The following is a 27711-nucleotide window of genomic DNA, read 5'->3' as shown; positions in this document are numbered from 1 at the left end:
GCCGTGTGAGCATGCGCGCTGCGTTCTTTATGATTATGCATGATGTCATGACAAAAAGAAAGTCGAAAGCTGTTTGCCGCCATGTCACGCTTTAACCGTTGTTGGTGAAAAGAACGAACATTTTCCTCAACTGAGATGACGGTAGGATCACTTTGGCAAGATAAACCCTTTCTTCATACATGATTTAATTCAGAATGATGAACTCTGAGGACGAGGATATCCAACGAGGTACGTTTCGCTCGCTCGCATTTTGACTCCTCTGCCTGTAACCTTCTAATCCGTTTCTCTTGTCCGAAATCCTACAGAACTCTATTTCCTGATCGCCAAGTTCCTCTCGAAGGGTCCCTGTAGCCGTGCAGGATCGGTAAGTTAACGTTGTGTGCGTTTATTTCGTTGAAATTTCGAACCGACGCATTCCGTTTCTCACACAGGCATTGAAAGAAGAGTTAGCCGAACATCGGGTGAGTACCCCTTTTCTCTAAATCAAGTTGGACATAGGCACAGTTACACCTCTACAATGTATTTTTATGTTTTCCAGTAAATTTTTCTCCTTAGCCGGACAGTTTTGACCCAAGCGAGGTAAGCAGACAATAGCTTTTAATTCATGCCATGTTGATAGTTGATCCTTTCCTGTATTTTACCTCTCAGCTTTTACGCCGCCGTGTCGACTGGAGAGGCGAGGAACATGACCAAACCTACGAAGAAACGGTACACTTTTACCCCCATTTACAGATCTACTCAATTGCGAGATTTTAAGCAACTTTGACTCAAGGCGGCCCATCAAATATATTTGGTATTTTTTGCCGGAAAGGAAAATTTTATTATCTGAGCTACTTCTAGGCGAAGCCCGAAAAAAAGGGTGAAATTTATTTTCCGAGCGTATTTTCGACTAGCAAGCAGATTGTGTTTTTTGCTGCGTTCATTATGAAATTTAGGCAGTCTTTGACACCCTACAACTTATGCATACCAAGCCCTTTGTCTATTCATATGGTAATCAGATATTTATGGTGTTTACCTCAGCGAGCCAATCAGATTTCAAAGCGGTGCGTGTTGGTTCAGTTTCCTATTGTATTGCAGTGACAGATTAAAATTCCAGCTGTCATTTCCACGTCAGAATAATATAAATAGGCTTTCATTTCCGCCGCTCTGGGCTCTTGATCAATATCGCGCTTGTCATTTCTGTCTCGAACCAGATGTGAAGTCACCTTTCGTATTGTGAATTTGGAAAATTTTAGCTCCTTCGATCGACTGAAATTTTGTTCGGCCCTTTCGATTTATTTCTTTTTTCTGTTTTTTCTCCGAGTAGAATTTATAAACATCCTTTGGTTTACTTTTTGTCCGAGGGGAAGGCCTGGTTACCCTGGAGTAGGCGCCATTTTGCGATTCATTTCGGCAGAAACAGTGTTCGATCTTTCGTCCAAAAAAATACATTTAAGAAAATAAGGAAAAGAAAACATGAGAATTATTATTCACGACTTCAATTTTGAATGCCTGTTTCGTTCAACAGATCGCCGAAAATCGCCACATTCCCGATGACTTCTTATTGCGAATAGCGAACCGACTTGCACCTTTGGTCGAGCAATGTGTTCCAGGGAGCGTGGAAGGATATCGCTCCTTGCTAGGAGCTGGAAGACAGAATTTGTTACGAACATCGGCAGGTAATTTGGATGCATTTGCATAAAATTCATTCATTGACGTTGAAATATACAAGGTTATACGAGTGAATACATTTTGAGTGGCAACTTGTACAGCCTGGCCATGTTCGCTTATTTTCTCTCCTGGGAGTCTCCACGGTTGTAACGTTGTAAGGGTCTGTCTATTTTTCAGTGATAGAACCACTCAATTGTCTCACTGGCTAGATAAATTATAAAATAATTTTTTTAATCCTGCTCTTAATTTTTTCATTGGTTGCACATGGGCCACATGGAATCCACACGGCCTGGTGTGTTTTTGTTGTTGTTATTTTTTGGGGGGGGGGGGGGGGGGGTGAGGTGGGGTGGTGTAATTTTTGCTAGGGGGTGAGGTTGAGCTGATCCCCTTGCCCTTCTTCATGGTCTTACCAAAATACTGCAGAACATGCTCACCTTAAAATTATTGGCTACTGAATAGCTTATTTCCTCACAGAAACGAACAAGCCAAGTGTGAGCTCATTAGCTGTTTGTCACCATGGAGCACCCTTACTGCCACCAGTCAAGAGAAGGATTCCAGGAAACATTGGTAAGGCACTTTTGATTTAAGATCAGTACCATGCAACTGATGCAAGGCATTTGATATTAAATTATGCATGCTTTTTGATGAATTTTCCAGGTCAAGTTCTATGCAGCAGAGAGATTAGTGGAACTTCCAGTATCAGAAATGTGGCACAACCAAATCTCTACACTAAACTATCCATGGTAAGGTTGCAACATCTTTTATCTTACCACAAATCAACAGCGCACATAATTTCCATACTGATCAAATTTAAAGAGACAGAGATCTTCACAGTTACCGGTATTAAAAAAATAGCCATTCGTCAACAGCATTTGAAACAACTACTGTTATTGGTTGTCAAAAATACAAACATTCAAATGGCTGCAATCTGTTTGAGTTCTCAGTTCTTACAGTGTTAATGCAAGATTAATGTCCCATGTAGTAGTTGTAGATAACATATTAAATATTTGGCATTTTTTCCTTAGCATCGCAGAATTCTTGGCCATTTATCAGCTGTCTATTGTGTGCTTTTTGACAGAAGTGGTGAATGCATTGTGACGGTACATTATGGCTTTTTTGCTTCAATTTACAGTGTAAATTTTTATCAGCTTTCCCCTCTATGAAAATAAATATGTAAATATTCTCTCTAAAGAAAATACACAAGACTATAGTCCATGGAAGACTAAACCCATGTTCACAAAGGAAAATACCGTATTCCTTTTATTCCCTAATCCCAAGTTTGATCAGCAATAAAATTCTCACTTCCACTTGCTATACTTTTACTATCATTTTGCTTTGGGAGAATTTTCTAAGTCTAACTTTTTCTAAGCATAATTAGGTGCTTCATATTTTAAACAATCTACTTGTGTTTTATTGGTCAAAATGTGTTTAGAGTTTATGATGTTGATGTTGGAAAAAGGTCTGGATTCATCAATAAGAAGCGTCTGTATAAACCTGTATAAACCTGTAATGAATGTACTTAGCTAGGCCGATATCACTAAGGATAGTCAGCATACCATTTGAATTTCTGGTTATTATCAACATGCAGGTGCTTGATGTTCCATGTAGACCACTTTAATCGCTAAATAACTGTTAAAACTGGCTATTAGTGGTAACTCCCCTGTTAATGTTTTATGTAGGGTGCAGATGACAGTCTGGTGAAAATCTGGTCCAGCGAGGATGGTCGTCTTCTTGCAACTTTGAGAGGACATCAAGCAGAGATCTCTGACATTGCAATTAGTTACGAAAACAACTTAGTAGCTGCTGGAAGTTGTGACAAGGTGCCGTGTGATTATCTGCTTTGATCTTTTTTTTTTACTGCATACATGTCAATGTGTTTACTGAATTTTACAGCGCGAGTGTACACTGGTAGATGATGATGATGATGATGAGAATAACAATAGGTTAAGTGTAAACGATCAAAATTAAATTCAGAAGTGTTTTGCATGCGTTCAATGTCTCTGATTAGTCACAGCGCATCTTGTAGAGGCGACAGCTTCAAATAAAACCAAATACAGACAACTGAGTATCATTTTTGTTGTTTCAGGTTATTCGGGTGTGGTCTATAAAATCTACCACCCCAATAGCCGTGCTCCAGGGGCACACGGGCATGATTACATCACTGCAGGTACAGTAGGAGTAATCTGTATAATTTGTTTGTTTGTTAGTGCCCATTTGAACATACGTGTACATGTAAAAGTTGTGTATTCTTAGGTTACTGACATGTACATTCTGTAATAATCCTCTGTTAAAGCAGTAATTAACAGTACTTTTAAATTCCATTTTATCAACAGTTTTGTCCTTCACCATTAAATGAATCCAGGTATGTACAAATTTTTTAGCAAATATTTACACACATGTGTAAAGTACATCTTTGATTGCCATCGTAAGTCAGCAAAAACACCGATATCTGACATCAATTATTGGTGGTCAAAAACTGTTAAGTAATGATTCAATAACTTTTTAAACAATGAACGCTTGCAATTGCCGCCTCTGTGAGGGCTATTAATACTAGCCATGGTATATAGTCTTTTTTTATCACATAAATAGATTTACTTTTTTTACCCGTTTTTATTATGTAAATAGCTTCTTTTTTTAACTTATTTTAACTTTAAATTATTAATTGTAATAGTTGTACAATGATAGGTTTAAGTTTTTTTAAAGTTTTTTTTATTAGTCAGGTGTCCACAATTAGTAGAGGGTGACTTTTCCCCATTCAGCTAAACATTTTTAGACACGATAATAAAGTCATTCATTCATTCATTCAAAGTCATTCATCACTTGATTTAGTTCAAAATGACCAAGTCACATGTTTCGATCACCAGAAAAATGGCAAAGTGTACTGGTGCCTGTACATTGGTGGGACTGTCAAAAAAAAATGTTTGCATCAATTCTAGTAACCAAATTTGCCACTATCAGCATGTAAAATCACCTGCAGACTGTACATACATGTACATGTTGTGTACCCTTCTCTTTAGGTTTGTTTCATACATGCAGGTCATCAGGACATCCTTGCTACACTGTCTAACAGCTTGTTTTTCATCCCACATGTACAATAATTACAAAGCACTGACAGTTTATAACCATTTCTTCTTTAATTTGTTATTGTTTTTTTTGCTCAGATATCTGATGTCAACTGGTGGAGATGGAACAGTTTGCTTTTGGAAATGGGATTTAGCCACCTTGACATTTGAGTGAGTGTAGCAAACATCACTAGATGAATTATTTTGTTTGTAGTCAGGAAAAATGCGTAGGAAACTAAACTTCCCGAATTTTCCTCACCAGTAATTGGGTTGCCATAAGTCAGGAAATGGTCAGGGAAAAATAAAATTCCTGTTACAGTGTTCTCCCTGGGATTTTGGGAAGGCCAGTCGGTATTCTGACTGTGATTTTTATATGCCATCCAAACCTGATTTCAGAACTTGTTCCCCCACATATATCACTTTTCTGTCTTTTTTCCAGAGTAAAATTTACAAATACCGGTATTAGTTTCTTTTCTGAGCAACCCAAGTCGACTGAGTTCACCATTCTTTATACGAACACAAGAACTTCGTTTAGTATTTCATGCACGACACCTTGAAGTGCTGTTGTGTTTCTGTAGCAATTTGATAAAGCTAAGGTAGCTTCTGCTCAACAAAATGAATGCATCATACTCACAGATTAAAACACATTAATGCAAGGGTAAATGACTTTTATAATGATATGAAAGGTGCGAAAACACTGTAAAAAAGTGACCTTTGGGTCCCAGTTAATTAGGGTATGTTGTATTTTCATTTTGCCAGGCGGCAACGATTCCTGTGATTAAGCCTGGCCTTAAATACCTAGGGAGAACACTGCTGTCAGGAAAAAGTCATGGAATTTTACGGTCAGGGAATATTGAAATCATAACCTACACGGATTTAATACTATTGAAGACTAGAAGAAACATTTCAGGTCAATGTGGTCGCAACAATGTGTTATTTTTGGTTAAAGGGTAGGAGGCTGCTAGTATATCTGACATTTGTATTTATTTGGTCAGGGAATTTGATTTTTATCAGGGAAAAGTCAGGGAGTTTTGTAAACTGATGCCTGTGGTAACCATGAATAACAATAGTAAACATTGCTGATCTACTTAATTGTATTAATTTTTAATTTCTTCAAGTTCCAAGCCTATTAGATTCATAGAGAAGTCACGGCCTGGTACTCAGATGGTGTGTTCATCGTTTAGTCCAGGTAACATTTCTTCTTTAACTGCCTGTCCATATTATAGAGGTAAAAACTATACGAGCTCTAGTCTCTCTGGGACCAAGTAAACTGTATGTTATTTCATGTTGTCCTGAAGAAGAGGTTTGACTATAATTATATTGAATTATTTATTCGATAACGTTAGAACTTATTGTAACAGAACTATGTACTGCCAGTATTGCCTGAGTGTATAATTACATGACTGTATGTTGGATTGAATTTTTGTTAGGTTGAATTCAGTTACAAAACAATGTTCCAATTTGTTGTTCAATGCTGCTTGCTGTTTTTCAGTCATTTGTAGTTGTAAAGTATTACATGCTTATTACATGTCGAGAAAAATCTGTTTTCCTTTACAGGAGGAAGTTTCTTAGTGTCAGGAAGTACAGATCATATAATTAGAATTTATCAGATGACTCCAGGACCTCCTGAGAGAATTGCTGAGTTAGACGTCCACAATGTGAGTAATGAGTGTAGCTAGTTATTCAAGGATTCTCTTTTCGTTAGGCCACTTCTGTGTCATATACAGATCAGATATACCCTTCCACTTATCATAATAAGGAAATCAACCTGTACATGTATACTCACTGTGATCTACCTGAGATATACTATGCATCTTTTAACTGCAGTCAGTTTCAAGAACTTTCTTTTGTTTTCCTCAGTTGTCACAAAAGTACAAATGGACATGTATCTTACATTAGTTGTATCTCCCTGTAGATTGACATAATTTGTAATTTTAATACATAGCTGTTTCATGAATACGTGTAGCCAAACATTAACACTGCTGTGTTACTTATCATAGGATCATGTGGACAGTATTCAATTTAGTCATAAAGGAGACAGGTATGTTTTCATTAATTTTGTTACCACATGCATAAAATTTCTTTTCATTTCTCCCATTGTAAGTTGTAAGTTGCAAAATAAATAAAATAAGATATTGTATTACATACATGTATATTACAAAAGATATCCTGGAGTCAGTGATATCGTACTATTTTCATTATTATTTTCAGGTTTCTTAGTGGGTCAAGAGATGGCACAGCTAGGATATGGTATTTCCACCGGTCAACATGGAAACACATCCTGGTTGATGTCAGCAAAAGACTTCCAAAGTAAGTTGAAGAGAAAAGTAGTCAGTTTAATGTGTTTATCCTCACCAGTGTTACTGAGTCATCCTCATTTCCTAATGGGTTTCTTTCATTTGTTGACTACTGTTCCACAACGTCAAACTGGTTAACATTGTTGAGTTTCCTGACGTGTTGTTTTATGTTATGCTTAAAAAGTGCATTGTAGCTTAAGTGTTCTGTAAAAAGAAGTTATTTCATTTTAATTTCAGTTCATCACCAATAGAGGAATCAGTCAGAGCTCTTAAACCAAGAGTGACCATGGTAAGATTGTTTTTGTACTCGTGGTATTTTGTTATTTTAGTAATATTTATTCATCCACTGCAATAGGGGAAAAAAAAAAAAAAGGGGGGGAAAAAATTCAAAGAAAGGGGAAAAAGGGGGGATAACCAATTTACTATCCTATTCAACAAGTTTAGTAGTTCTATTGGAAATCTGCAAATCTAATTGGTTCTCCCATTGTTCTCTATTCACTTATAAAGCACAATCGCAAGTGCAGTGCTCTGAAAGGAAAAAAAAATGTTCACAATCTTTGGCTTAAAAGTAATAAAAAAATGTACATAAAAGTGTAGACTCACTAGTTTTCCTCTACAAAAAGATGTGCAATACTTGAGAATGTCTACTACATTGTACATGTAAAACAATTCAACAACTAAACTGTGTTTTCTATGAGCAATGGTCAATCAAAATGGTTATGTCCGAGAATAATTATGTGCAATACATTGTTGCACCACGAAAGTAAGTCAGGGACGAACAACTTTTATTTAAAATGCACAAAGTGCTGTCTTGGAGAACCTAACTGTCTTTCAAAATAAAATTATTATTTCCTGGGGGAGGAGACCCCTTGATCCCACCCTCCTCCCCCCCCTACAAAATTGCCCCTGCAGCACTCGCATTAGATTGTGACCACACACTGGTCCCCCTTTAAAAAATCCTTGCTATTGGCCTGATATTTGACAACTTATGTACAATGTTTTTCTTGATTCCAAGGTTGGCTGGGATCTTTGGGATCAGCATGTAATCACAGCTGTCAATGATAACACACTAAAAGTGTGGGAAGCTGCCACTGGAAATCTCTCACTTGTACTCACTGTAAGGAGCACTTGGCATTGTTATCTTAAAATGATAATTTAAAGTTTTAAACCTTTTTGTTATAATATATTTATTGATGAGTGCAGCATTCATATGCTGTACTACAAAGGCTGAAGTCCTCACCATTAAACAAGTAGGAGTAATTCTACTCCTCCCTAGATGGGCTGCTAGTCCATTGCAGGGTTATCCCCACCATTAAATTTGCTGAAACCCCTGGGTGGAGAGAGGCATTATGAGAAATAAGTGTTGACGGCAGATTGCTTGATCCAGAGTCCAGTTTGCTAACCATTAGGACACTGCTTCCCCAGCTGTACTGTACTTAAGAATGTGCAACAGTGTTCTAACTACCATACTTTTGTTTGTTTTCAGGGTCACCAGGATGAAGTGTTCGTTTTAGAGGCACACCCAACAGACCCACATATTCTTCTTAGTGCAGGTAGAACTTTCCTGAAATTCACAACTTACTTTACTGTACTTTCACATGTTTGTAACAAAATTGTATAGTTACATGTATCTGTACCTTGACACTGGTTAACAAAGGTTTTTTGGGAGAAAAAATCAATAATTTTACGCTAATATGTATTCACCTTGTTTCGTTTCACCCTTGCAGGTCATGATGGATATGTTATTTTATGGGATCTTAGGACAGGAGAGAAAATTACTAGTTTTTACAATTCAGTAAGTACTTTTCCCAATCAAGGGCTTTGTTTACTGAGTTTTTTCTGGCCTGTATTGCTTCATAGGACTTTTAGAATAATCTATATGTATGCAAATTTGTTTGCACACTTATACAATTCATGCATGTACAATGTATGCACATGATTTTGAGGTCATCGAATTTAAAATAATCCTCTTGCAAAGCACAAGTTTAGAACTTTGTAAGGGTTGATAATTATAACATTTTTTATTTTGTTGCTTCTCAGCTTGAAGGTCAAGGTCATGGAGCTGTGTTTGATTGTAAGTTTTCTCCAGATGGCCTCAAGTTTGCGTCAACTGACAGTCATGGCCATTTGTGTATCTTTGGATATGGTTCAAGTGATCGTTACAGCCAGGCAAGTGACTAGACATACTGAAACTGAACTGAAACTTTATTTACCCTCAGTATTATGGCCGTGTTAGGGCTCTAGCAAGTATATGCTAATGAAACAAGCATTTCACAGTATACAACACAATCGCAGATGACAACCGGGAACTCCATGCCCTACTCTTTTCGTAAGTGTGTGGGTTCTTTAACGTCCCCGTTGATTAACACTGAAGATGCAGGAGACGGGGCCTCGCGTCCCCGCTAGAATCTAACGTGTTTGCAGGCAGCATATTCTCCTCATATTTTAGACCCTGAGTGTTGGTCCGGTCTGGGACTCGAACCTGAGCCTCCCCACGGCAGTCCGGCGCTCTACCAACTGAGCTAACCAGTCGGCGGTTAAACAGTACTTACAGTTATCTTTTCCAAAGGTGAAGTCAGTCTTTCTACCTAGCTACATGTATATGTATATTTACATTGAGAACAGGTCAAGTACTCATGCCAACAAGAGTCTTACAGTCGATATTCAGACTTCACAGTTGGCCTCCATTCAAATTGTTGAACTTTGATTGCATTTATGAAATGGGGCTCATAGTAATCAGTTTAAAGCAAAGAAACAAAAAAAATCACAAACTATAGTCACTGACTAACACCTTTTTCTCACTCAATGCAAAAATATTAAAGAAAAACGGTTATAGATCTACGCAATCCTTACCATACAAAGAAGCAGTTTGTCTAAGATGGACAACAGAAAACAATAATTGGCAATTTTTTATTGTGAAAATTGCAATGATCATTTTGTATTTCTCTCATTGCAGGTTCCAAGTGAACAGTTTTTCCACACAGACTACAGACCACTTATAAGGGACTCCAACAACTATGTTTTAGATGAGCAGGTATATACATTAAATGTTTTTTTCTTTTGTACATTAAACAAACAGACAAATCACTATCGTACTGCTTTGTTATCAAGAGTAGGTACTTCATAAGTTCATCTATTTCTCTCCCAAGTGATTTGCCAAGCTTGCTAGGAGCTCTTTTAAAAGGTGACCAGATTAGTGTGTTACTTTAATTTGTAAAGAATTTCGGGGTCAAACCTCAAACATCCCTCTCGTGAGAATGCAAGTGAGTGCACAAAATGAGAATTTGTTGGCCCAGAGCCAATTAAGCTACATGGATAACAGTAAAGAATATTTTGTTTCTACTTTTTGAAATTCTCTTGCTTACATTTTGTAGTTCCCACCATGTATTTATGTAGTTCCCACATCTGTCAGCAATAGGCTTCTTTCGTTTTATTAAAATTCAGCTTGGTAACGAGACCTAGAGGATACAAAGAAAAGAAATTTTACAAGCATTATTTTCCATTTCTTTTGTTTGTGTCCTCTAGGCCTCACTACCAAGCTGAATTGTAATACCGGTATATCGAAAAGAAGCCTATTTCCACACTTACATGTAGTCAGCTGGTGTTTGTGGTTTTAAAGAAATAAAAGTAAAGAGTTCTTAATTTCATGTATTGTTTTGCAGACCCAGACAGACCCACACCTGATGCCACCTCCTTTCTTGGTCGACGTAGACGGCAATCCCCACCCTCTACACTACCAGCGCCTAGTGCCAGGTCATGGCAGTAATGTGCGTGGCCCACCTAGACCTGCTCCTCACCCGCCTCCCACTCCAAGAGAAGACCTTCCTCCTCTGCTGGCTGAGATAGAAGCTGCTGAAGCAGCAGAAGCTCAGGAGAGGCAAATAGGAGCAGGTTTGTGTGAAGCCTGTTATTTTTTCTCTCCCTTCCCTTTAAAGAAGCGATTGAAGAAAAAAAAAATTGAAACACCACCAGAAAGTTGACCCCCATGCAAGAGCACTGCAAGTTGTCAGGGGACTGTCTCGTGTCCGTCTACCAATTTTTAACTAAAATATTCTAATTTTAAAACCGCAATAAACCTCCGATAATTCTTATTTCAAATCCTTTGCGAAAAATCTTTATCTCCCAACATTCCCAAAAAATCACCCAAAAATTTACTAGTGTTAATCATAGACATACAGAATTTAATGTTAGCGTTTTTGGATACCTTGAAATGAGAACGAGATATTTCCATTAAACCTGTGTTAAGCTGTGGAAAAACAGCCTTTGTGTATTATCCCCCCTTAACTGAAATTGTGCATTCATTCCTATTTCTACAGCTCTTCAGTCCCCACCACCCCATGGTCAGGGTGCTGTACCTCCCCTTCAGAGCCCTGGAGGAAGTCGTAACTATGGCATGCGGCAGATGGGTGATGTTGAAGGTGTAAGGCTGGTTCATGGTAATGTCCCTGTTATCCAAGATGTATCTGACTCTGATACTGCTGCTTGGAGGAACAGAAGAATTGTGCCTGACAGAAAACCTAGTATTGCTAAGTAAGTGCCTATGACAGTGTGGAAGTTATATCAAACACGAGCAACAGTGTTTCATTGTGATATCCAAACACCGAGAAGAGTGTTGAAAATATGACGCGCAGCAAAGTATTTTTGACAAAATTCGAGGTGTTTGGTTAGCCGACGAAACACTATCTCAAGTGTTTGATATATCTTCTCAATCGAAACAAAAAACTATGGAGTAAACAGAGAAATAAAATTGTAAAAATCTATGCTAATTAAGACCGGGCATCCAAACCTCCTTCAGGGTTATGATTTTCTTTTCTTAACATGATGAATTTTTAATGAGCTTGAGAAGTTAATGGCAAATTCTGGTCACCAAGACCTGACTGAGCCCACAGTGTCCATCCTGCTGTTGCTAAGCAACTGAAGGCACCCTACATCTTCACGCATTGCGTGACAACTTTTGGAGACTCTCAAAAGCTTGCACTATGTTTTGATTGGATAATAAAAATTGGAAACTTTACAAGTGGTTTAACAAAGATTTGTCAAAACGTTGCTTCTTCCCTCGGCTCATGTCGGTAGTGAATTAGCACGTTCTCTACTACTACACCTGTATCACCCCTAGAAATGAGGTGATACGGGGGTGAATCACCCCTGGGAATGGGGTAATACAGGGGGAACAGTTTCACAGAAACGGACATCAATTTTGGTGCTAGTTTCAGGATGTTGATAATAAAAGGTGGCTGCTTAATACATGTTTGGCCGTTAAGGCATGACGGCATGACGGCATGAGCAAACTGACTTGCATTCTTTCCACTTTGTTTTCTCATCAAGGTATGATGAGGAGAGGCGGCTGATTTTGGGAAGAGAGGAAATGTTACGCTATCTTAGAGAGAAAAAGAGACGAGCCCTGCCCTCGACTTCCAAGAGGGTGAGTACTCTGTTTCACAAACAATTCATCATACCTTATGTTTGGCACAACAACCACAAGATCTCCTTAATGGGACTGTGTAACGGCACAGCTAATATGAAAGTCTCAACTTAAATTTTAAGGCCAATAAATTTTGTCCATTTGGCTAGTCAGACAGGTTGTACATGTATCTTGCATAGCCCCCCTACTCCTACAGAACGTGGGTCCTTGTCAAGTACACTTGTTAATAGCGCTTCCCTTAGTACAGCCTCTTTTTAGGTCTGAACAAAAAACTAAGTCATGTTTTTTTTTTTTTTTATCTGAAGTCTCTTTAATATGACCACCATTCCGGCTGGCAATCTTTCAGCCGCTAACATTTAATATTATTCTTTGTGAATTTACCCAGTAAACACGACAATTGAAAATGGCTGATGAAATAAATTAAAAATGAAAATGAAAATTGTGTCTAGGCACAGCAAAGCCTATGACTTGTTTCAATACAAATACTAAAGTTGCAGTCAGGGATGGACATCAGAATGTAAAATTTCTACTTCAGTTGACACTGACTTGTGTTAACGTTAGAAACAATGTTAATAAAACTTTAAAAACTTAAAAGTTTTTAACTGAGTTTTTTTTTTGTTTCTTACTTGTTCGATTCCTTATTCATGCTACAGATAACAGTTCATGTACCAGAACCACCGCGCACTGTTGAAGAAAGACCTCAACAAGCTGCTCGCCGCACCTCAAACAGGCGGAATGCAGGACAGACCTCCCGTGGAACAAGAAGATCAGCATACTCTACCAGAGCTGCTGCCGCTTTGGAGGAGGAATCGGCTGAAGAGGAGGCAGCAGCCACGCCAAGTGACACTGAAGAGGAAGATGAGGAGGACGAATGGTCTGAAAGCAGCAGGTATGTATGTGGAGAAAGGGTGTCACGCAACGCTGCATGACCGAAGTATTGCGTGACTGATAGGAGGCCTCTGAAACGTATCGGCCGTCCCCTCATTTTACAACCCAAACCCTGTGTGAGACAATGACTGACAGTTCAGGCTAAGATAGTCATCAAGACTAAACTAAGGGAGCATGTAGTTGCATTTCTGTGAAGGTGTACCTAATTCTTCTATTGATGGTTTTCTGTTCACCAACAGTGAATCAAGTGAATACTCTGATTGGACTGAAGAAGTGGGACTCAGAACTCAACAACAGACTGAAAATCGCCGACCAAGGTGAGTACAACCTTTTCCTTTAATTAAAATAAATACTTTAAACGTCAGTGTCAAATATGTGGAAACAGCTTTTCAGCAATCATAGCGATCTTCGTACTAATCAGCGAGAATAGAGGCGTTTTTCATTTATGGAAGAAATCCTGCTGGTATATACCGCATTTCGTAAATCTGAACTTTATTGAGCTGCTTAACAAAGATTGGAGAGAAATCTGTTGCAAGGCGCAAATCAGAAAAAATGGTGATCTAATTTCTGTCACGTATTACCCCTTCATATTTGATGTTATCAGTAAATATTACTTGTAGGTTTTACTGAGATACTTTCACAATGCTGAAACATTAATAAATTATTGTGCGCTATAGTTTACTATCTTGACGTGAATTTTGTCTCTTAAGGTTCATCTTTTAATGTTTGTTGACGTTTGTTTGTTTATTTGTGTTCCAGGCGGGTGTGTAGAGTGCTGAGTACATCGGAAGAGGAAGGAACTGAGCCAGCTCAACCAGGACCCAGCTCCCCTCAGCGTCAGCCCAAGGTCAAGAAAGAAAGTAAAAAGAGTAAGAAACCTGCCAAGAAAAAGAAAGTAAGTAACAGAACTCAATAGCATTGTACATTATTTACCTTTCGCTCTATCATGTCTGAAGTAAATCCAAAGCCGGTAATCACTTGCTGCGAAATCACGACCGCCTGAACATAATGAGCCAATCAGATCTTGAAGCAAAACATGCAGCCGTTGCCAAGCGCGGAAAAAGGTGCAGCCCGTGCGAGGCGTGGGAAAACATGTGCCAAGTGCCAAAACAATCTTGTCAGCCAAATCATGATTGGTTTGGGGTTTGCTTCTGTTTAGTTACATGTAAAGTCTGTTTGCTGCACGAGGTTTTTAGAGTGCTCACTTTGAAGCTTTACGTCATGAAAGCAAAAGAGGGCCAGCGCTGTAGAATAGTTTGCAAGATTTTGGCCTAATATTTGTATTAATTGCAACTTAGCAGCTGTTTTAGAACTTGAATTTTTTTCTTTTTTTTTTTTTTTCCCCCCCCCCCCCCTATTAATTTTTTAAAAAAAAAAAAAAAAAAAGGGGGAAAAAAAATTAAAAAAAAAAAAAAAAAAAAAAAAAAAAAAAAAACCTAACAACTACTTTTTCTAGTAGTTGAGAAAGAATGTTTAATTGTGTTCTTTCTCCATTTGCAGCCGTCTAAAAAGCCTAAGGTTGATGAAGTTCAGGAGTTACTGACGTTGTACCAGCCGCCAGACTGGTTGATTTGTACAGTGAACCGCATCTCGCCGTACGTGCCTCAGATTGGTGACGAGGTAAGTTAAGCCTGGCGGCGTAGTGGGGATTAGTGCGGTGAGTGAAAAGAAGTGAGGGGCTTGGGGCGAGGAGGTGTCTCTTCTCGGGTCTCCGTTTATCCCTCGTCTTTTTTCCCCTTTTTTTACTCGACGTTCGCTCCACTGCTCCCAACTAACCAAACGGCTATAACATGCTTGTAAGACTGATTCCTTTTATCTCTTCACAAACACCACATTTATTCTTAGCTGGTGTAAAGGGTGAAAGAAACCAGCGCCGTACAAATATTGAGAAGTAGATAAGAAAATGTGTCGATTTGTTTTACCTTATACATAAAATTTGCCCCGGTTGCAGTTTCATTAACGTTCAAGACTTACCGTATTTATTCGTTTTAGCGCCTTGGGCGCTTATTAAATTTTTGGACCTTGAGAGTGGGCGCTTATTCAAGGTGGGCGCTTATTCGAGGCTAGGCGCTTATTAAATTTCCACCATTTTCAACAGGTAGTAAGCTTATTTTGCAACAAAATAATAAATAATAACAACACGAGAAGATACGTCAAAGCAGAACTTTAGCTGTTTGTTGAAAGTTTCTATAAAATGCTAAGAAAACTCGGTCTTCGGGGAAATCTCTGAGTAGTACTTAGTCACTCAATACTTCTCTTGTGCACTTCAGTTTTTTCTTGGAGGAGGGGTGGGCGCTTATTCGAGGCTGGGCGCTTATTAACTTTTCGTACCTTCAGGGTGGGCGCTTAATCGAATAAATACGGTATGTTACAAACTCCCTTATAAAATAAGGTAAAGTAAAGTATTCTTTCTTGTAAGGAACAAGGACGATAGGTAAACTGCACCTATCCACTTTTGACGCCAATAACGTCTTTGCATTCAAAAGTTTAAATCAACCTTTTACCGCATGTAAATGGCCCAGTTCACCACGAGTCTCTCGTAGCTCAGTTGGTTAAAGCGCCCAACCGGTGACTGGGAGGCCATGGGTTCGATTGCCGTCGAATTTTTTCTTTGTCCCACGCTCGTGTCATGTTGAACAGTTCATTTTCATTTAAGTTTAACCTCGTTTTATCATTTGTTATGTAGGTATATTATTTCCGTCAAGGCCACGAACTTTACGTCAAGGAGGTGATGGTCATGAAGAGTTACGAAATCAACCCAAAGAAACAGTGTTTCTACAAATTAAGATTAAAGGTAAGCTCACTTCAAGACCCTGTTGTTAGCCAAGCCCTAGTCAGCGGAGCCTCCGCCATTTTCGATGCCATCGAAATTATGAGAACTGTATGATGAAGCAAAATCTTATCGCATTGCTGTAAGTTTTATTACTGGAACTCTGGTTAATGACCTTTAGCAGTTTCACAGCGATATCTTTCATTTAGACACGCCCCACATAAAATATAATATCAAAACTCTCGCATGTAAACAGAAACACAGGCGTGGCTGACTAGGGTCCTAGTCCGCGTTCGAGCCTAGTGGCCCACCCACCCATACGGCTTATCTATGGTTCTTGACTCTGACTCCCTGTAGCATCAAGTGACTATTTACCCCTCCCTGCATGGGATGCTTGTCCACCGCAGGGTTCCCCTTGCCAACATTTAAAATTTACCAGTACCCATTTATACACCTGGGTGAAAAGAGGCAATGTCAAGTAAGTTGTCTTGCCCAAGTACATAACGCAATGACCTCGGCCAGGGCTCGAACCCAGACCGCTCGTACCGGAGTCCAGCGCACTAACCATAAGACCACTGCACCCCTCCTCTCTGAATGCCTGTTTACCTTATGTTTACTAGGGTGAAGAGCTGTGTCGTATCGTGAGCTTACATTACTCAGCTGGTCCGCCAACCCTTTGCTGCTTAAAACTAGGTAAGATATTTGTACTTGTTACAAAACTTATTTTTTGCGAGGGAAATTATTTACTAAATGAACACTCAACGACCTCATTGCATGTCTGATATCATTTGTTGTAGCTCTGATAAACCCTGAAACGGGGAACAGCACCGGAGCCACATTCACTGTCAAGTAGGTGGACTTTGTTGATTTGTGTCATTGATCCCAAGTTAGTTTCATTGTTACATTATTTCCTTAATTTTCTCTCTTTTTCCAGGTATCACGATGTAGCAGATGTGTTAGACTTTTTAATATTACGGCAGGCTTATGACATATCGATTAATAGGAACTGGAGACCAGGTATGTCAAGCTTTATAGATTTACCAATCTTGACACAGTAGCATAATGAAATCGTCGTATGAATAAAATTTTGAAAGTGCAGTTTACGTTTCTGATGTCTATTAAAAGCAACGATGAGTAGCAAAGTGAAGCGCAGGGACTATAATTTGGCAGATCCTGTTTCTCCCTTCTAATGTATTTTGTGATGTATAAAACAAATCTTTAAAAATGCTCCATATTCCTTTACCACTCGATATAGATTTTCTATGATTGTTATTCTTGTTTGAAATCTATTGGTTGGTTTCCCCCAGTTTGGCCATTTAAAAGCCAAGTAAGTCTTGTGCTGAGCTGAAGCTTTATAATTGTACATGCAATTGTTTGTTCTTTGATTGGCTGGAAGCGTTGAAAAGCTGCTGTATAACAGCAAGATTACGGCGGAGTCACTGCATGTCGTTATTGTGTGTCTCTTCCTGAGGGCTTGCAAGATGAACATAACAAGCATTTGTTTGAGGCTTGTTTCCTGTTATAAAGTGGAGATATGCCATAGGACAATGCTACATTTTATGCACAAAACTTGTCAAGTTTCGTTTTGGCCCGTCCATTGCCAGTACTTTTTTAGCTGAACTTACGAAGTCTTGGAAACATTTTTCTGTCATTCTACCATTGCCTGGCAGTCGAAACCCACAACTCAATTTTGGGCGGTTTTATTGGCTAAACATTTTGGATAATCAACAGAAAAGTCACATCCAAGATCGAATAGCAAGTTCTACTAGCTGTACAGCCGCTGCAATGTTTAATTTTGTCTTCACAGGTGATCGTTTCCGCAGTGTCATAGATGAGACATGGTGGGCGGGTGAGATAACCGACAGAAGTCCTTTTCAAACCGAGTTTCCTGATTCTCATTTTCAGTGCTTCACTGTTAGGTAAGAAACAAACAAACAAACAACACACATGCAAACACACACACAGTGTAACAAGATGGCAGCTGTTTGCGATCTGAACAAGGTTCTTTAGCCGCACTGAATTTTAGAAGAGTTTTTTTTATCTCAAAGCCATGTAACAGGAAAAGAAAAGCTACAGAAAAAAAATTTTTGAGAGGAAAAAACATACATGTAGATTTACTCTACACCAATACGCAAAAACGAACTGAAAATACCCACACTGGTGACCTAGTTCTCCAGAGATACGTTTAGTATCTCTTAATTTTTCAGGACTAACTTCAGTTGTCTCTTTCGCAGTAGAGGAATTAAAGCACGATTTACTTACTGATATAATTATGTGTGGTGTTTTTAGATGGGACACAGGAGAGGTAGAGCGAATGAGCCCCTGGGATCTGCAGCCTGTCACGGAACGTGGTAAGTACTGGATAATGTGCCTTCGATTGAGGCTGGATCATCGTAAGCTGTACAGCTCCTGTTACCCCTTTTATTCCACAGTTCGAAATGTTAATTCTTCCAACTTATCGCAATATGTTTGTTTTAAAATTACTTTGAGATTTTGTTGATTCATCAAGACAATTATATATCCTCGGCTTCATTCCTTTCCAGAGGAAACTGTGCCCTGACTAATACTCTGAGGACTGTACAAAGTGTTTTTTTTTACGTTTAAGATGGATGATTTGATGACCTGACCTTGCTTTGTAGTTCAGTTTGTTTCCATCTTTTGCGGTAAATCTCCCGACCATTTTCTTGTCACATTTAAAGATGATTTCCAGTCCGTACTGCGCAGACTCGGGGTTTGTTTACGTTTTCGTTTTGAATTCGTTGAAACGTTACACTTCGGTGACAGCATACATGACGTTTTTTAGTCCGCCATTACAGTTCGTTTCGTTCAAGAAGTTCCGATGTGCTAAAACGTCGGTTTGAAATAGCGTCAAGGTTCTTCTACTCGTTATTATTTGTTCTGCAAGGATATCTGGCGTTAATAATGAAGAAAAAGGTAAGTTTGTCGCGGAATTTTTAGTTTTGCTTGTAAACATTCCCTTCGTGTGGGCTCACATAAACATTGCAGCCGAGATTGCGCAGTACGGACTGGAATTCATCTTTAAACTCCGTTAGAGAATGATTAGGATCCAACCTTCCTCCTTACAGTTCTTTTGTTTTAATTGCCTTCAGACCCTGGAAACCCAGACCTCTCCGCGCAAGACACAGACGCTTCAGGCGCGGCAACTAGTAACATACCGCTGACCGATGAAGATCGGCAGACGCTGGCGTATGTCCCGGATGAGGAGTCTGAATGGCTTGGTGAAGGGCGTGACGCCATGACACAGCGGCTTGTAACAGGGCTAGAAGCGCTGAGTCAGCTGTATTTGGCAGGGCCATTTGTTTATCCAGTGGATGTACATGAGTACCCGGATTACTGGTCTGTGGTCCCTTACCCGACCGACTTGAACACCGTACGGGAGAAGCTCTTAAACAAGTATTACCGGTAAGACCTGTTTTTACTGTACTGGAACTTGTTTTGACTGCCTGTTTGCTGTTAATCTCAATCAAACGTTAGTTCAGTGCAACCTGTCTCGGGTACAAAAAATGCGCACATTTTCAACTGACATTTGAACGAAGCATGAAAAGCGTGCGAAAATTGGAAAAAAATTGCGAACGTTTTTACTTGTATTACTTTTATGTGGATGTAAAATGACATAAAGGTTGCAAACAATTGGTCTGGAAAGTTTATTGGGACCTTTTAAAACAGAGGAAAGGTCGAAAAGTTCTTTCTACAAAAGGATATGAAAAGACCTAGTCGAACTTTCCATTGTAAATTCAGACGCACCTTACCGTTGTTCGCTGTCATTTTATAAGAAACCGATTTATGTAATAGATACATCTATCATTTTATTTTTTTCAGACGAGTAACTTCGCTGCTTTGGGAAGTGAAACAATTGGAAAGAAATGCTCGACTTTACAACGAGGAAGAAAGCCAGATTGTACGAAATTCTACGAAATTGGTGTCCATTTTGAATGCTTTCATTAGGTAAGTGACTCGGTGGAACTCAGCGTGGTTTTGTAATCCTGATGCTTGTGTGCGTTATGTGCGATTTGTTTGTGTAAGGTTTTCTTTGAGTGTATAATACTGTATTTCGCAGGCATAAGTGCACAATCAAGCTAAATTTTGTACGTTTACTGCTGGCCGATTTATGCACCACGTTTAGCTATCATTTGTTTTCTAATCAAATAACAACAACAACCCAGTAATCGTAGGGTGGGTTCGTCATTCCCTTCGAGTTTTTCCTCCCCACCCCAGCCTCTCAACGGTCCTTCCCACTTAGGATGGGACAACATACGACATCATGGGAAGAAATGGAAACTGTACTTGCCTTCGGAGCTTACTATAAATTGCTTTTTGTTCTTACTTGAAAGGGACTCCTCATGTAATGATATACTTTCTCTGTGCGAAGACGAGGAAGGAATTGAGAACGGGGAGGTGGAGGTGAGGTCTAACTTAACTCTTGATAATAGTTTACAGTTTACTGTGTTTTTATTTGGATTGACATTCGCTGATTCGCTTGAATCCTTCACTTTCAATGTGTACTGCTGAATAGTTATGCCGTCAGACTTCAGTCTAAATGGAGACGTCTTTTTGAGATGGCCTCCCCCCAAGAACAACTGAAAACCTTTTAATCCCCCCCCCCCCCCCTGCCTCCTCCTCATCCAGTGTGCTGCTGGGCAGTGTCCTATTAAACGAAAATAGTACTTTTCAATGTTGAGAAGCCATCGCACAGCAGATAGGTATAGCTGTCGGCTTTGATCTGCTAGAAAACTGTTTAACTTAAGTATATCTCTGCATGTTCAGGTTGAACATATGTCAGAGGAATCGGCTGGGGAAGGAGAAAATTCACAGGTACAGTGGTAAAATAATCTGTCTGTCTGTCTGTCTGTCTGTCTGTCTGTCTGTCTGTCTTTCAGTCCCTGTTGGCTCTCTGTCTGTCTCTGTCACCGCCGCCTGGTTAGCTCAGTTGGTAGAGCGCCCGACTACTGTGCGGGAGGTCGTGGGTTCGAACCCCAGACCGGACCAACACTCAGGGTCTTAATAACTGAGGAGAATGTGCTGCCTTTGTAATTACATCTGCAAATGGTTAGACATTCTAGTCTTCTCGGAAAAGGACGATAAACCGTAGGTCCCGTCTCCTGTATCCTCAGTCTTATAACAGGGGACGTTAAAGAACTCACACACTATTCGCAAAGAGTAGGGCACGAAGTTCCCGGTGTTGTGGTCTGGCCTTTGTGTAGTAAATTACAGTATGTGTACAGCGCATTTGAACATTACATATGAAAAATGCGCTATATAAATTGATTATCATTATCATTGTCTTGTTGCTGTCGTCTGTTTTGATCTATCAATTGGTTTGTTTAATTTCTTATTTCTAACAATGACTTTCGTTCGTTTTAAAAACCCGTAATGAATTTGTTAACTGATCAACTCAGCTCCTAAAGAGGGTAAATTTGTAATGCAGAGATATTCATCTGGGTTCAGCGGTAGATGGTGATATTTATAAATTTGAAGGTAACCATTCTCATTGCCGTTGTTTCCTAGGATTCTGCTGTGTCGGGCTCTCGGAAAAGAAAACGAGTAAGTGTAGCTTTTTTGTTATAGTCTTCAAAGTGCGGAATTAGTCGCCGCAGCAGTAGCAGTAGCAGCAGTAGCAGAAGCAGCGTTTGAAAGAAATTAAGGTGTTCAACAGTTCTAAGTGAAAAGGAAATTTGTTTTGAATGTTTTTTGTTGCCTTTAGGAATCAAGTTCCTCCGAGCGTTCTAACAAACAGATCAAGAGAGAACAGGCGCCACCAGTCGAGGTAAGCTTGTTACCCCTGCTAAGCAGCTTATCTTGAGTAGTAAAAAACAGCAACTTGGATTCGACTGACGAAGTTTAATACGGATTGTGTATGACAAAATGCGCTGCACGTAACGTAGCTCGTTTAAGCGGGAGCTCACTTGTTTCCCCGGTCAGCTGACTAATCTGTGTTTGACGTAGCAAGATTACGGCGGAGTCACTGCATGTCGTTATTGTGTGTCTCTTCCTGAGGGCTTGCAAGATGAACATAACAGGCATTTGTTTGAGGCTTATTTCCTGTTATAAAGTGGAGATATGCCATAGGACAATGCTACAATTACTTTAATCGATCGCAGGTATAAAACACACGGTGCATCCATTGCCTCTGGTGTTCATGAGGATGTGTGTTTCATCATATTGTTGTTAGAATTTAATATCGGTGTTTAGTGTTAGTTAATACGTAGGGAGGCCCAGTACCCTAATGGTTAGACTCCGGATCGAGCGGACCAGGTTTGAGCTCTTGCGAAAGACACTCTACTCCCACATTGCCTCTCTCTACCCAAGTGTTTAAATGGGTACCGGCAAATTTAGGGCTTTCCACAAGTTGCTCGGCAACTTTTTGGCAACTTTTCATGTTTCGAGCAACTTTTTCCCCTTCGAGCAACTTTTTTCCTCTCGAGCAACTTGTTGCATTTTGAGCAATTTTTATACCGAACATCTCCGAAGATTATCCGAGTGTTGTTCAAAGGCAATACGAACGTTTCCGAAGATTTACGAAGTTTGCCGAAGATTTTCCGGGAACATCTGAAGACGTTTCGAAACTTTTCGAAACTCGTCATCAAAAATGACGTCATCGATATCTTCACGATTTTTCTCAGTTAAAAAATCCTTGTTATTTAACCGTTAATTTGTTATTTAGATACTTTTTTTGCTGTAAAATTCAATTGCATAAAACTGCTTAGAAATCTAACCCGAAAGGGAAATAAGCATATATTTAGAGAAATTGTCTTGATTAGAAGCGGCGTTTTGCATTTTTTGGAGCAACTTTCGAGCAACTTTTATTATCAGAAGCAACTTTTTTGGATTTTGGGAGCAACTTTTGAGCAACTTTTTGAGAAATTACGGGCAACTTTTTGGGAAATCTCGAGCAACTTGTGGAAAGCCCTAGGCAAATTACATGCTGGTGATAATCCTGCGATGGACTAGTATCCCACCCCAGGGATGAAGAAGAAATGCTCATAGATGTTTATGCTACAAAACCTGAAGAGCCACTAGGCCCAAACGCAGACTTAACTGTGTTCCTTAATTTTCAGCCTTGGATGCAGTCTGCGCATGAGCTGTTAGACTTCCTTGTGTCGCGTGAAGATGCGACGCCGTTCCGTCACCCTGTGGACCTGAATGATTTCCCGGTAAGTTAAAACACGTACACCCTTTAAAACTGTGTGGTAATAGGGTGACGGCTGGGTTTGGAGGGGGAAGGTTGAGAGCTACGTTGCCTTTCGCCGATAATTCACTGAGCTCCTGATTTTTTTTGGAAGTCGCTTCTGTTTAGAATATTTTCTGACGCTTATCTCGCGTGACATCTTTCGAAAAGTGGCGCGCTTAAAGCAGAGCTTAGCCGCGTGCAACTTACTTTTGTCTCTTGGCAACTTGTATAACTTTGCTATCATGAAAGATTTTAAGAGCTGGGCACCCAAGATTTCTTACATAAGAGCCTTTGGGCACCATGCATTTATTCTAAGGGCACAGCTTTGAGAAACCTTTGAAACCATGAACAAGGTGAATGTTATGTTATGATGATGTTATACACTTGTTCTCTCAGACTGAGTCACGCCCACAACAAACCATACGCGGTTGTTTGCTAAAATAGTTGTAATTTTACCCATTTCTAGAATTTCTCCTTTGTATTTTCGCGTCTGTTGGGGCTAACTTGTCTAAGAAGCTAGAGCTCATTAAACATCGAGCAGCACTCTTTTCACTAAAGCACATTTCTGTATTTTGCGTTACAGGATTACACGGAGGTAGTAGCTGAACCAATGGATTTCAGCAGCGTGTATCGCCAATTAGAAGACAACTTATACACCGATCCTGAAGCTTTTGTCAGAGATGTGCGCTTGATTTTCTCCAATTCAAGAGCTTACAACACAATACCACGCTCTCGGGTATGGTTCTAACTTAATTTCCACTATCAAGGAGTTTTTGACGTAATACAGTAAAAACCCGCGTGTAAGAACCTACTTTTTTCAGAGTTTGGCAAAACAGGTTCTTGTATTATGGGGTACTTATTGGCAGTTTAGGCTAAGTAGGTTCTTAATCAGGTTCTTAATTTCTACAGAGTAGACATTGTTGTTGATTATCAGAAAATAGTATAAAATCTGGTCTGTTCTTCATTATTAATATTTATTAATGTACCCATGTTGCCAAAAGTCCAACAACATACTGTATATACCCCGGTAACATCACCTTTCTGGTTTTTGGTAAAAAAATATATAATTTAAGTAGTTAAACCCTACATATAAGAACCTGTTGGAATTTATTTGGCTAAACAGGTTCTTATGTTTTGGGGTATTAAAAAAGCAAATTTCTGCCAGAAGGTTCTTAAATCCCTAGGTTCTTACACGCGGGTTTTTACTGTATATAAAAAAATTTTTTTTTTAAAAAAAAAATTTATTTTCCCAAAAGCACAACTTTAGGCAACTTTCTCAATCATTACAAACAACGAGAGCGAGTGTTTCATCGCATTTTCAAACACCGAGAAGCGAGTTTAAAATTGGACATGCGGCACAGTATTTGGTGTTTGGAAATGTGATACAGTGGAACCCCGATACAACGATATACCAAGGGAGCAAAAAAGGGAGTAAAATTGTATCGTTATATCGAGGAATCGTTATATCGAAACTCTCTCGATATAACGATATGGCCGTAAAATAACCGAAAATATCGTTATATCGGGTTGAACCTAGTCAAAGATACTGAAACAAAGAGAACTATTGAATAACAAGGAGGATAAAGAGGATAAAGTTGATAAAGAGGCTTAGAAGACAGTATCGTTTTCGTATATAATCGTACAAAGCTGTGACAGGAACGTTAGAGATTACTCGATTACTGTAAGGTTATTGTGTTAAATTCAGTGTTTTGCTTAAATTGTGACTGTGTACTGATAATATCGTTTTAGTAGAAACTCAAAAAGTAAAAATAATTCACGATGCTTGTTTTTGTATGTGCGCGCGGAAGAAAATTTAGTGGTGAACAATAAAGACAATAGAGTGTTTCTGTCTCGGAACTATCGGTCTGATAGTTGCCCCTTGAAAAATTTGATGTTTTTAAAACTAGCATATTAGCCCTCGAAGCTACGCTTCTCGGGCTAATATTTGTTTTAAGAACATCAAATATCCGCGGGGCAACTATCAGCCGATAGTTCCTCCACAGAAACACTCTATTGTTAAAATAGAAAACAGTCTCGCGCGCGCGTAGCTCTTTAAGCGGTAAATTTTCTTGATTTTTGAATTCAAAGTGCACAATATTGTAGCTTTTGGACTGCAATCCTTTAGAGTTTCTACTAAAACAATTAGACTACGCGCCCTCGTTTTCTATGAGCGATAGTCAACGAGGCGCAGCCGAGTTGACTATCGCTCATAGAAACTGACGAGGGCGCGTAGTCTAATTGTTAATTATATCAGGGTTCCACTGTAGAACACTCTCTTGAGTATTTGATATTTATCAATCGAAACTAAAACAACGGAGAAAGCAGAAATATTGAAATCGTAAAAATCTATGGTGATATCCAAACCACCGTCACGGTTCTGATTCACTTTCAATTGTGTAGTCACATGTTAAGGTTTGTTTACCCAATTCAATGCTTAGTAAAAAAAACTTTTTGTTTTTTTTATTATTAATTCTATCTTCCTTGCCGACCATCTCTTTTCAGATTTACGGCATGACTATTCGTCTTGCCGCCATGTTTGAGGATCGCGTGGATAGCGTTCTAAGAGACTGGTACGAGTCTGCATCAGGCGGAGCCCGCCGTACAAGGCTACGAACTATGCGGTTGCTAGGATCTCAAGCACCAAGCGGCAGTGGTTTGCCTCGACATCGCGCGTCTCACTCAGATACCCAGGCTGCTTCCAGTGCGGTTGCGCACTCTTCGCGTGCAGGTTCGAGCTCGGATGCTCTCATCACTCGAGAGAGTAGAACTCGTTCGGTGGCTACCCGCGCCGCGACGACTTCTGTTTCGGACCAACGAAACGGTTACGGCCACGCCGTCACCTCAAGGACAGAAACTCGAGGGAGCTCTCGGGTCAATCCGCAGTCCCACCATGATCGGGACAACGATAACGTGTTCGATGATACAGAGAGCGGACGGCAAACAAGATCAACACGATCAAGTGCGCGGCGCGAACTTGTCATGCGATTTCCTGCCTCGAGGATTCAAGACAATGGACAGGAGGAAAGTGTTTCTAACGGGCCGCTTACGAGTCGGTATTCAACGCGAAGAAGTGCGTCCTTAGCGCGGGGTTCAACGAGTGTTAACGGAGAGGAGTCGGACGATGAAGAAGAAGTGGAGGAGGAAGAGGAGGAAGGGGAAGAGGATGGAGAAGAAGGGAGTGAAGAAGGAGAAGAACAAGGTGACGACAGTGAAGAAGGAGACGAGGAGGAACAAGAGGAGGAAGATGAGGAAGACGAAGACGAAGAAGAAGATGAAGACAGTGACGACAGTGCTGTAGAATCTCGCCTTCAAACTCGTAGAAAAACAGCTCGTCCTACCCATCGACCCACCGTTACAGTGCGAACTAAAGGCTCCGCTAACACGAGCAAAGCTCGCTCAAACAGGCGCACATCAAGCGCCAGTTCTTCACGTAGGACTAGCGAAACGTCGCAAAGAAACGTTACCCCTGCTCCCTCGCGGCGGAGTTTGCGGAGGAATTCATCTGCGCGTCGTGTAAGATACAATGAAAATGACTCGGATAGTGAGAGTGACTCGCTTGGAAACGAAGTCATCGGAGTTTCCAGTCGTGGTCGAGTTAGAAAACCAGCTATTAGAATGCAGGATTATGTCGAGTAAGCGGTCGGTTGGTTGATAATTGGAGTCGTGGAACCTCGCTGTGCTGGATCTGGCGTCAGAAGGCACTTGGGGATGTGGAGAACAAGATAACGCAATGTGTACGCTGGTTTATTTAAAGGAGCTCTATCACGGGGATTTTGCAGATTTGTGATCTTAACTGTTCGGAAATTAATTGTAGGCAACTTAACCCATGAAAAAACGTAACCTTTGAACAAAAATACCTAAATTTGTGAATAGAAATCAAACCGGCTATAAATATCGATTTTTTTTTTGAAGGCGCGCGGAAACAACTTAAAAATTGTGCCTAAATTTTTCAAGTTGCAATCCATTTCCATCCTAGCCATCCTCGGCCAAAGACGCTTGTTGACAGTTTCAGTGCACTAATAAAGCAATTATTAATAAAAATGGACCATTATTACTAGATTTCCTACGACACAAATATAAGAAAAAAAAACACTAACCAAAAACCCTCATTTTGGCTGTTCAAAAATCTGTTGAAATCCGTGACAGAGCCCCTTTAATACTAACGGCGAAAGAAGTTGTACATGATTTCTCCAGTGACAGGGACTGACTCGATGAATGGATTACGTATTACTAGTGTGTTTTAGGCAAAAGAAGAAGTCGTGGTATTACTTTAATTGGCGAGAATAACCAGCCTGCATGTTCGAGGCTATCAGTCTCAATGACATTTAATTCATTTACGTCTAACAATGGAATACACTTTTATTAATGGCGCAAACAAATATTAGAATTTTGCTATCATTCCAGAATGAAGAAAATCTTGACATTCCTGAATT

At 39.7% G+C, this 27711-nt stretch overlaps 1 protein-coding gene and 1 non-coding gene across 2 annotated transcripts; both read left to right on the top strand.

The window, feature by feature from the left end:
• Positions 1 to 39: 39 nt before the first annotated feature.
• Positions 40 to 27352, top strand: LOC144657433 (PH-interacting protein-like). Its single transcript, XM_078517778.1, has 44 exons — positions 40 to 228; positions 306 to 364; positions 432 to 461; positions 649 to 708; positions 1508 to 1658; positions 2125 to 2217; positions 2308 to 2393; positions 2676 to 2750; positions 3330 to 3470; positions 3737 to 3817; positions 3984 to 4012; positions 4812 to 4883; positions 5831 to 5901; positions 6270 to 6370; positions 6713 to 6753; positions 6924 to 7022; positions 7247 to 7298; positions 8025 to 8126; positions 8496 to 8562; positions 8737 to 8804; positions 9050 to 9178; positions 9966 to 10043; positions 10672 to 10900; positions 11326 to 11539; positions 12335 to 12431; positions 13085 to 13320; positions 13559 to 13636; positions 14079 to 14214; positions 14820 to 14939; positions 16006 to 16113; positions 16710 to 16782; positions 16887 to 16938; positions 17024 to 17106; positions 17897 to 18008; positions 18379 to 18440; positions 19200 to 19512; positions 19930 to 20055; positions 20442 to 20511; positions 20875 to 20922; positions 21616 to 21651; positions 21812 to 21874; positions 23166 to 23261; positions 23862 to 24014; positions 25781 to 27352. The coding sequence occupies exons 1-44, from the start codon at positions 195 to 197 to the stop codon at positions 26912 to 26914; spliced, it is 5358 nt and encodes a 1785-aa protein (XP_078373904.1). The 5' UTR covers positions 40 to 194; the 3' UTR covers positions 26915 to 27352.
• Trnas-acu (transfer RNA serine (anticodon ACU)) lies at positions 21023 to 21095 on the top strand. The gene has a single exon. It is a non-coding gene; the product is annotated as a tRNA-Ser (tRNA).
• Positions 27353 to 27711: the final 359 nt, after the last annotated feature.

Source organism: Oculina patagonica, chromosome 6, assembly GCF_052425735.1.
Source record: "Oculina patagonica isolate OP01 chromosome 6, crgOcupat, whole genome shotgun sequence".
Taxonomy (NCBI): Eukaryota; Metazoa; Cnidaria; class Anthozoa; order Scleractinia; family Oculinidae; genus Oculina; species Oculina patagonica.
Note: the sequence above shows the minus strand (reverse complement) of the source record. Positions and strands in the feature narration are given on the sequence as shown.